This window comes from Lepidochelys olivacea (genome assembly GCF_965140295.1).
Source record: "Lepidochelys olivacea isolate rLepOli2 genome assembly, chromosome: 1".
Taxonomy (NCBI): Eukaryota; Metazoa; Chordata; order Testudines; family Cheloniidae; genus Lepidochelys; species Lepidochelys olivacea.
In genome coordinates, this window is record NC_140411.1 from 329,499,093 (window position 1) to 329,510,397 (window position 11,305).

The following is an 11,305-nucleotide window of genomic DNA, read 5'->3' on the forward strand; positions in this document are numbered from 1 at the left end:
ATTAGTCCGTACAGACACCGTGCTAACGTACAGTAGCCATATCTGGTGTAGGTTCAAAGCTGTTTTTTAATGTGCATTCTTCTCAAGTCTGTGAACTGTAATATTGAGACCTTATGCATCCATTTCTCTCCAGTCCACAGTACAGAATCCTGGGTCAAATTCCCAACACAGACATTTACTGTGACGTGGAAGAGTATGAAGAGGTAGGAATGTGTTTTCCTGTATTAAGTTGTTGTTAAATTGCTGTTATAGAGCATAGTCAGATTCCTGGAATGGCTGAACATTCTTAATTCTGTAATTGTATGCATAGTGGTGAGAGCCTCCTGCGGTGAAACTAGCCGCTCTTACATTCTTCTATGCTAAGGTTACACTGTGGGGAAGCAAACTTACTTTGCTTTAATCATTTTGTTTCAGATTTTAGTGTTTTTATAATAAATATGCATGTTCCCATGTGGATGGTGGGTTTGTATTGCAGGGTATTGCATGACAAGTTCTGGTGCAAAGACCACCTATAATTGATTGCTTAGTTTAAGATGCTAGGGTTTATAAAAGTACCATTACTAATACCAGAACTGTGTATGAACCCATTCAGGGTGAGCTCCACGAGTCGCTTTAGCTATATTAATGAAAACCTACAGAACCAAAGACCTAATTTAGTCTATTTTTAGTAGAGCTGGGCAAGTGGGTCACAATGGAGAACTTTATTCTATGAACTCCACCTCTCTCTTTTCCAGTTGTCCATGACCAGTCTTCTTTTCACAAACATATTTATTATTTGATGAATAATTTCTGTGAGCATAACGTCACTCTCTGGCTTACTCTCAAGGCTGTTTTGTATCTGCTGTTCATGCTGTATGAAGTCACCGAAGTTGCATGGTATTCCTTCTGCTCTTGGGGAATGCCTCCCAAACTCACAAGGAGCTTTCAAGGTGGTTGCACAAACGCTCCTGGAGCTAGTCCTGGTGCATTATTTATGTATTTGCACAAGTGCTAGCATCACTTTTTTTGTTTCCTTTTCATAAACATGTTTAGGAACACCATTTTGTTGGCAAGAAGGGGATATAAATTCACTGTTTTGTATTCAAACACTGGCCAGGAATTTTTGCAATCTTTGCCCTGTTCTCATCAGGGGAGCTGCTTTTGAAAGGTCCATATGCCCAGATCACTAAGTGGCTGTCTTTCTTACAAATCTGCATTGAACAGAATGATGCTGGAATCCTAAAGCATTGTTCCCACCAGAAGTTGTTCTGCTTTGAACAGAGTGACAAGAAGATGTCTGTGGGTATGCTGACACCCACACAGACTAGAGCAGTTCCGTATCACTGCTGTACTAAATGTCTTGGGTATTCCTTCCCCCAGGGTCTCTAACTCTGTTGTAAGCGTGTGCTTGGGCAGCGTATGGCATGCCAGACCTCTGCTTTGGGCCAGAGCATTTCAGTTTAAAGTGTCGGAGAGTCTTCTATTAGTGGGTCTGCATATTCCCATTATGGGTAACTTGTCACCTGGTGCTACCTAACTGCTTCGTCAAGCATTGCCCATTAGAGCACACATACATCCCCCTCTCCTCTTCCCTCAAGCGATTCCAAATATTCTGACTTTAGTATTGTTTTTAGTACAAAGTAGTTTTTAAATCTAGGTAGTTCAGTCTATCTTGTAAGGTTGGTTCTGTGTAATGGGGAACCAAAGAAGAGGCTGGGTTTTCAGAGATGTGCTTTGTGCCCAACTGTCTTCCTGGCATCAGAGAACCATTTTAGACACCTTAGGTGCTTGGGGTAAGGCCACGCTCCTGGGAGTTCTGTTTGCCAGAGTGTTCTGTCCTGCCCAGAGCGTACTAGGAGAAACAGAACCGACTGTAGATACTTCTAGGCTGTCTAATGGTTCCAAGACTAGGATCTTTATCGGTGCTGGCTCCTTCTGTTAAAGCTGTCAAGGCTTCAGTGGCACTGTTCGTGAAAAAAGGCCAGCTGCCTACTAAGAAACTTAGAGCCACGTCAGCACCAAATGTATCTGTTCTGGAGAACACTGTTAGCAGTGCCAGATATCAGACTATTTGGATCTATCCAATTCTGACATGGCCTCTGCAGTTCTGTCTCTGAAACCCAAGTCAGTTCTGTTTTCCCCTTTGAAGACCAGAGGTGCAGAGCAGAGTATTTCTCTGAATCCAGTACTCCCCAAGTCTGTGGGGCCAGCTCCTTCCTCTTGTTTCAGGACCATCGTCAAGTCCAAAGAACCACTGAGCTACGCCATTCAGATCAAAAAATACCCCCTCATATAACCTCCCCTCAGAACATTAAGAAGCGTTGCAGGGAGTTGTGGGTTACGTGTGCTCTAACAGGCACTGTTTGGAGAAGATTCTACCATTAGGCAGCACCAAACGGCGCTTTATCCATAAGTGGGAATATGCAGGGTCACCTCAAAGAATGGTTACAAGTGAGTAACCTTCATTTCAGGGGCCTGTGTAAACAGTTGTAAATCTGCTTTCAAGGGGATTTTATTAACAATATCAGCGCAGTAACCAGACTAGGGGGAAGGAAGTATTTCTGTAGGAACAGTTAAAAACAAAGTGCTTAAAACTGTACAAATCTGAGATCAGGTTACTGTGTTTTCCATTTTTGTCACTGAGGACATCATAAAGCAGGTCAAGAATGGAAGAAATAAAAATTTTTTGGAAAAGTATTGATAAAATCAGTATGGAGGAAAAAGAGAAGCATTTCTAGAACTGCACGATTTCCTTATATTAAATAATACCTAGCATTCATAAGAACATCAGATTTAATTTGATTTTAAATTATTTTCTTTCATTGTTAAAAATATAAATGCAAATATTATGCGATATTGATCTCATTCAATATTTTATTGTATGATGACTATGGGAAGGTCCTTCTAATTTACTTTCCATACAGTAGTAGGTGGGAGTATATTTCCCTTTGTTTTCAGCATGCTATGACCATCATTCACTCTGTTTCGTGGCTGTTCTAGAGACAACAATGCCATTGGTATGGGTATCATTCCGTGACATCCACATGTGCAGTGGGAAGTTGGCTTATGTTGTGTATTCTGTGGTTCGGGCAATGGATATTTGTGATCAGTCTTGTGACCGTGTATGTGGCAGAAATATAAATGTGTGCTTTTCTTCCAGAATAAATAGCACTTAATTTCATGTATTATAATGTTTCTTTCCTTAGGTGAAAGAATATCCTGGAATAAAAATATTCCAGGCCAATGCCTCCCTCTATTTTGCCAATAGTGAATTGTACACAAGTGCCCTGAAGAAAAAGGTGAGTAAAACCAATTCCTTAGTATTCTCTCCCCTCTTGAATTAGTGAACTGGTCTCTGAAAAGCTTTAAGGTTAATCCTTTTGTGCATCATCTTTCAGCTCCATTGGTAAAGCCTCTTCCATCCTTATATGAATTGTGGGGTGAATATGAAATGTACTTGTTGTTTGATTCTGTGAAGAGCACTGCATACAAATTATCTACATATACACATTACTTCACCCACCACCAACATGCCATCATATTTGGTGGTCAGGGGGTTAGCACCAGTAACATGTATGTCTAGGGGACAAGACTGCATTGGCAGGGAATGACACACATACTAATCTCTCAAACATTTTTCTGTAGCTTCCCTGATGAATCTTGTACAGTTGAGGTGGGTGGTGTTTGTTTTCACGAAGCAAATGGCATTGATGATTTATATCCGAAAGCATTTCCCCCCCTATAAATCTCTCACTCAATCAGTGTTTCTGCTGAAACTGTCACTATTTGATTTAGAAAAGAATTGTGGTTCAAATTTCCACCTCATCATTGTATTAACATGCTGATTCCAAAGATTACTGCTTCTTTCTTTGTACATTTCCCCTTTAAGGAAAGCTGTATAGTGTAATCTTATGTTATAGTATGTTAAGGTGATGAATTTGACCTTTGAATAAGTAACATGATAGTCCTAACAAGTTGAACCTCATTTGATTATGCCTTGCCTTATGTGGTAGACTGGAGTTGATCCATGTGCTGTATTGGCAGCAAAGAAAAAAGCTGAGAAAAGGCATGCCAAGGAACTTCAGCAGACAAATGAACACAGGGAGAAAGCAGTCTTGAAGCATGTGAGTGCCAGAGTAAATTCTTGCCTTATTTTTCTTTTTTTCCCCATCTAGCAAACTAGCTTATTGTATTGGCTCTTTATGCAGCGTTCGTACAAGAAAGTTACTTGAAAGAGGAAGGCTTAGAAATGTGTGTTGTGCAGCACAGACCGTTTTTGTTAGAAAACGACATCAAAAAAGGGAATGTCACTCAGAAGACTTGTTTTAGAGAATTGTCTAAAACAAGGCTTAGTGAGATCTAGCCATGCTGGATAAGACCGAAGATCCATCTAGTCCAGTCTCCTGTCTGACAATGGCCAGAGGCTTTAGAGGAAGGTGTAGAAATTTCACAGTTGGCATATTTGGAGTTATCTGACCTAATGTGGACTAATCTGAAATTAACTCAAAGTAATAATCCTGTTAAATATAAATATTTCCATTTCTGCACACAAGAACAACTTATTGATTTGGTTAACAGAAAAAGGGGGATCTGCTAGGTGTGATGACAAGGACTATCTGAAACTTGTGCACATTTATGTGCCTATTCTCTGTGGGAGCTGTTAGATACTCAGTGCTTTTGAAAATCAGGCAGGTGCCTAACTATGGGATCAAGAGCCTACTTGTAGGCTCTTATTTTTCAAGATTTTGGTCCAAGGGATTTTTATTCTTGAATACGTATGTTACAGCAGAATGAGCTGCTCGTGGCTCTGCTAGGCCAGTCTGGTTATTTCCATTGCCAGAGAGAGGCGAAAATGCTGATGTAAGTTTTTAAATGCAAACGGTAATTCACAGCAAGGTCATGTCGTAGATCTACTTGAACTTGCTACATACAATTGGCGCATATGGAGAAGTGGGGGGAGGGCTAGGTCTAAGTTCAGGTATAAATCCTGTGAACATAAAAATTTGGGGGCGTGGGAGGGTGGTTTGAAGCCATAAACCTTATTGGAGGCTGAACGAAGCTTGTGGAAAAATCGTTATTGCAAATGTACGTATTTGTCATTAAGCTCTTGGATTTTATCTTCTCCTATAGACTAGTGACATGGAAACAAGCGTAAAACACGAGGTAATAAATGATGAGCTTCCCCTAAATGGAAAATCTGCAGATGCTAATGCACAAGACACATCTCCTGATGAACTTGAACACTTTATGGAGCCAATGACAAACGTTCACTATATAATTTTGGACTTTACACCAGTGAACTTTGTGGATTCAGTTGGAGCAAAAACGTTAAAATCAGTAAGTGGTATCTTTCACATTCCCTCCACCAAAATACATGTCATGTTTTTGTAGGACACTAAGAGGGCCAATCAAGATGATCTTACATCAGACTCTAATTATGACAGGTTTTAACTTTCACCTTTGATGCTAAGTTCTTGCTGCTATACTGGGGAACGTGTAATCACCTTGTGCAACTCTCAAGTCAAGTTAAGCTACTCTGTGTGTGTGTGTGTGTATGTGTAAAACATATAGGGATGGAAGAGGCAGAAGATTAATGCTGTGCAAGAGCCATTTTAAAAGAGAAATAACCATTAAGCAGCTGAACGGCTTTTTAAAAAATGCATTATGTATATTGTCTTATACCAATGAAATTGTGATATGTACAAAGGTATTTCTACAGATTAAACCTCCATTTAAACTTCTGCAGGTTATAGAAGAATATAAAGAAGTTGGTGTTTTTGTGCGTATAGCCGGGTGCAGTGGTAAGTTGTAGAGTTTTGGGGGGATTTTGGTGGGGTTGGCATCCATCCATGGATTTCGTATTGCCAGCTATCATTGTAGGGTCTGAGCGCCTTCCACATTTTAAAGAAAAAATTGGTTTGAGAGGAGAATCAGGCCCTAGTCCACCAGGCCATGACTGGTGCCAGAGTAAAACCCTGATTTAGCAAGTTCTTCAGAGGCTTGATCCTGCTGCCACTGACTTGAATAGCCCTAAACATGTGACTTCACTGGGACACCTCATATATGCTTCAAGTTAGGAGCATGCTTAAGTACCTTGCTGAATCAGGCCTAACTCACTCTGTTATAGTCAGTTAGTGGAGTCACACCATCGTGTGAGGAGAATCAGGTGCCAGAATGTTTCCTGACATTTGGAAGTTTATCATTGTCCCCTGAGACTGATCATCAGTATATTATGACAGGATGAAGATGTGCTAGTATACACACAAATACATCTTTAACTAGAAATCTGCTCAGCTGTACATTTAAATCTTGTGTATTTTGCCTGTAGCATTATTTGGCTTGCATCTTTTTGTCTCAAATCTGTCTTGAACAGGAAAACTTGAGGTTGGGAAAGCTACAGGCTATCTTCCCTCCCCCTTAGTTAATCTAAACAAAAATACAAGGCATGAGATACGTGTATGTCCTGGCGATAGTTTAATATATTTGCTTTACAGGCCCTGTTATGGATGATCTGACTCGACTTAATTTTTTTGAAAAATCCACCACCAGAGATTTGCTGTTTCACAGTGTTCACGATGCTGTTCTCTCCTGCCAGCTGAAGGTTGGGTCTGTTCCACAAACTGCCTCAGACCTCTTTGTTACTACTTCACAAACACACATGGAGAACTGAAATCTGCATAATTCCATGAGAAAGCGAGACTCTACGAACACGTAATTTGCACAGTATAAACAGAGCATAAGACTATGCACCTCTACGGGTATACTCTATAGAGATGGGATAGTTTATTTGCTACAGGAATAATGAACAAAGTTTGCCGCCTTAATATTTTTGAACTGTGCTCTTCCTTACCTGAATCCAGGTGTAACTTAAACCAACATGCAAACATTTTAGTTGTATGTTGTTGAAAATAATGTATTTTGCTGCGGACAGGATATTAGAGCATTCTGATCGGGGTGGGTTAAGTTTTTAGAAACATGGCATTAGAGGATATTGCGCTAAGCTGTGTATTAGTTCACTTTGGATAAAATATTGAAACACCTGGAGTGAAAGTAATGGACAAATTGATATGTTGCACACTGTTTCCAGCAAAGTGGGATCTTGCAGAAAATGCCTTTTCTGCAATTGCCAATGCAATGCAGTGTACCACTGTCTTAAAGGGTTTTCTTAAACTGCTGCCAGTGTGTATATAGGCATAGTTGTGAACAAGAAATCTACTAGCTGGATTTGTGACATTTCATGCTGCTGTCATTAACTGCTGTTTTCTTGAGCTGGATGGTACAGACCAGGTTCCTATTTTTATATTTAACCTGTCTCAACAGTGACCACTTGGTTCTCAAAATATTCTCCCCATTTTGGCTGAATTTCAAACCAAACATAATTAGTATATTACAGTTCCTACTAAACCATTCCAGTGCTACAGTTGAGTCACACCTACTAGAAAATAGCAAAGAATTACCAAATCGTAAATGATTGAGAATAATCTGGTTAAATGGGGTGTGACCAGACTTTCTGAGACAGATGAACCTTCTGCAGTCCCTTTTTAAACTGCTACAGGCAGGTAGTCAAGGCCCAATACATAATTAAATGTGGAAGAAGAGACCTATTCAGTCATCTACACCTTCCTGCTCCCCATGCAGGCTTGTCCCTGATCCTGCTTTTAAATGCTTTTATAACATGAAGTTTTGCAAAACCTAGTATGTATACTTAAATCGATGAAAACTTGTTCAGATTTAAATATTCCGTGACACCAAGGGCAACCCTCCTAAGGCACTGATGTTACTTAAAGTGAAACTCCCTGCTCTCTTTTCACTCTAATTTTAATTGCTGTAGCTGAAGTGAAAATTGTAAACCTAGCAGAAAGAACCTGCCTTGACCCAGCTTTTGTATTTTTAGAGCTAGACTCAAGCATTGTTGAAACTCTTGCACAAAATTTCTGATTTAAGGACAGTCAAGTTTTCAGTTTTTCCTTAACCATAAAATGACCCTTCATTTAGTTCCATTATAACAAAAGTTCTGTGCTCTAGGGCAATACAAAGTACGGTTAGGTCTGTATTTAGTTGGCTTTATACATGAGCCATGTGGAGGTAAGTGCCTTGCCTCTGATCCAGCTGGCAACACAGATGGGCAAAATTTGGCATCGGCAATGAAGCCATGACTGGAAATTAAAAGGATTAAGTGAATGTACTTAATGTATCACAGGAGCATTTTAGTGCCAGGGTAGATTTTGTAGTTTTAATCTAGCAACCATCCTTTTGTATCAACATGCAGTATATTTTTTTAGCTGTACAGTTTCTTCAGTTAATGTCAAAATTGTCTGTCTTCAACATCCCAAATAAAGAGGGGTTCAATGACTTGTTTTTCTTAACCCTGGAGCAGTGTGTTAGGAGATACACATAAAGAATCTTTATCATGGCCATGGTTCCAAAAGTGACTAGTGACTTTAGGTGCCTTGCTCTAACAGGGGTCCTGCAATCAGTGGGCAGGAGCTCAAGAACTTTCTGAAGGTTAATTGCCTTTAACAGGTGCCATGTTGGGTGTTCAAATCTCTATAGTCATGTTGGACAATCTGAACCAGAAATTTAAGAAGCCATAAAGCTTGGCTATAACTCTTCTGAAAGGATGCAGTAGGAACATAACCTAAGCTCTTCTAAAACATCTGTCCTAAATAATGGACTGAGAAAACCACTCACTTTAAAAAAGGATAACTACCATGGTGCTGATGTGCCACTGGGAAGGGAAGGGGAGAAGCTGCGGGGATAATGACTGCTTTAGTTTCCCTAAGCCATGCATTCCTTACAGTGAAGCTGCCTCTGCTAACACAGCAAACCCAAGTGGATTCCATGTTAAGACTATTTAAGTCTACTAGTCAGTATTAGAACCAGTTTTCTGCTTTTAAGCTTTTTTAAATGGTGTACTAGCCATGATTTTTATTCTTAGGTTTATGCCGCCTGCTGCCACTGAGATTAAATTGATAAACTATGACAAGACTTTAGCCTAAAGCTGGAACTGACCATGATGATTATCAAAGCAGACCAGTTTAGAGTCTTGCTACTTTGCTCTTATGCTTCTCTAGTAGGCAAGCAGTGGTCATTGGTTCTCAGGCTGTGTCAAATCTTATCCCCTGTCAGCCCCTACAAAGCATAAATCAAGCAATTGCTATTTCATGGTGTACTCAGACAGCTTGGCAAGAGACCATTGTTCCCTTCTACCCGCTTTTACACAGCAAGAGGGGAGAGATTTACAACAGCTAGTCCAGGGGAGGAGGGTTACTTTAAAAAAAAAACAAAAAACACAAACTGCATTTTCTCTTTTACCCACACTTGCGTCTGCTTCCTATTGGGATACCACTGCTTCTGCTCTATAGCAAGAATAATGGGGAAGGACTACAGTGTAGAGGGCAAGACTACTGCTGGAGAGCAAGGAATATGGTCAGAAGAGGCTGTACTGTTTGAAAACAGCCTTTAGTCTAAAACTGGCAGGAGCTAACTTCCCAGAAACAAAGCATGTTAGTTTCAAGGGAAAGAATGGGTCCAGAAGACAAGGTATTAGTTACCTTATCACTGTACAACACTTCAGTATTTTAAAAATACAGAGACCATGGTCTGCTAAATCCTCTGGCAAAAGCACCCTTAAAAATGGATACAGGATACAGAAAAAAAGAAAATTAATATTTCATATCCCTTATTTGCTTCAGCTGCAAGAGTTTTTAGGATAATGGCCCTTTGACACTCTTAGCTGGTATGAAAGAACTCTCTTTTTGGGGGAAGAGGAAAAGGTTAGTTGCAGCAAGCTGGAGCTGTTTTTGTTGCTGCTGTTACTCTGTGTCTCAGAGAAACCAGCCTCAAAGGCAAAAGCAGCAGTTAGCAAATGCAGCTTGTGTGTCTGAGGTTGACTCATTTGTAACCTCAGTACTTGAGGAACACAAGCACAGCACAATCTTCTTAATCCCAAGATCTGCCAAACTTGTCCCCATCAGGTGACTTACAGTGCTGCTTTAAGCTGCCTCCTGGGTCACATGCTCACAAGCAGTGTTTCAAATATATGGTTTTCAAACTTACTTGACCCCGCCACCCTTCTTTATGTCTGTAGTAGTTTATGCCCCACACCATGACAAGTACATTTACTGATAAAATTATGCAACTCGCTAAATATTAAAAACAGTACGGCATTGATTCAGGCAGAGCCATTTAAGCGTATAGTGCTCTGGCTGCCAAGTTCTGAAGGTTGTGCTCTGGCAGCAGCAGAGAAGGGTGGCAGTACCATCCTTACCTCTCCGCTCTGCCTTCTCACACCCCCTCAGGATACATTTTGAGAACCTCTGTTTTAAACTACACAGTCTTGCTAGTTCAGCCAGGCACTTATTCATCAGAAGGTAAAAGGAGAGGGACAGGAAAGAAGAAATAAGGGGGGGAAGAAGCAGCACACACAAGGTGTGTGATAGCAAGATCTAAGAGGTGGTGGCAATGGCACTGGGTCCCTCACTTTGGTCAGGACATCTCAGGATAAGGAGAGAGGCCCAGCAGTGTAACAGTAGATCCTTCCGAACATGGTGAAGCTCTCACTCCTTCCCAGCCACCTGTAGCCCTGACAGCCATTATCATTAACTTTAAGAATGTCAAAAGTGTGATGGGCAGAGTAGCCCAACTCTTTATTTTGCCCACTGACTTTCAGTCCCACATTCCTTTTGTTTGCCAGCCACGATCTGTGTCCTTGCGTTATGGCAGGAGGCCTTTTTCTTTGGACTAATTGTCTGTCTGTCTCCCGTTATAACCATGAATGCTGATGGGAAAGGTACTAAGATGACATTTTAGGAACCCACCTTTCAACAACTGAGTTTACAGTTTGCCTGCTATAGCAGCATTAGGGGTTAGTAGTAAGCACAGGCTGGGTACATGACACTCTTCCACTACCCTTGAAGCAGCCTCTTCTACTGTATCACTCCAAGCAGCCAGATTTTAGACTTTCCCTTTAAAAATACAGCTGCCGGGGATGGGGAGACCTCTGACCACTCTTAGGCCTCAAAACTAGCTCCTTGGGATGTACTTAACTAGCCTACTCCTCACCTAAAAGCTGGGACACTGCTCTGCGTTGCTGACATTTAGATAGTATTCGAGCACCACATTTTTATGTTACACCCTCCAAGTGACTTGGTTTGGGTTAAGTTGTAATGATAGGGGGGCACCACCAGAAACCAGAAGCTTGACAGTAAGAAAATGTTTAAAACTAGTGGATTTGGATTGCATATTAAAACCTTAAAATCTATTTGGTTTTACTGTTTAGTTTGTAGCAGGTTTTTCAGGGTCATAACCATCCCTGACTGAATGA

At 40.7% G+C, this 11,305-nt stretch overlaps 1 protein-coding gene across 4 annotated transcripts in view; it reads left to right on the plus strand.

The window, feature by feature from the left end:
- Positions 1-11,272, plus strand: part of SLC26A5 (solute carrier family 26 member 5) — a 44,514-nt gene extending 33,242 nt beyond the window's left edge. For all 4 annotated transcript variants that reach the window (XM_084622862.1, XM_084622865.1, XM_084622863.1 and 1 more), the window contains 6 exons: positions 134-203; positions 3,186-3,278; positions 3,993-4,103; positions 5,110-5,316; positions 5,726-5,780; positions 6,474-11,272. In XM_084622862.1, the coding sequence (XP_084478988.1) occupies positions 134-203; positions 3,186-3,278; positions 3,993-4,103; positions 5,110-5,316; positions 5,726-5,780; positions 6,474-6,649 (712 nt within the window). In that variant the 3' untranslated portion in view covers positions 6,650-11,272. The remainder of the gene's footprint in view (positions 1-133; positions 204-3,185; positions 3,279-3,992; positions 4,104-5,109; positions 5,317-5,725; positions 5,781-6,473) is intronic.
- Positions 11,273-11,305: the final 33 nt, after the last annotated feature.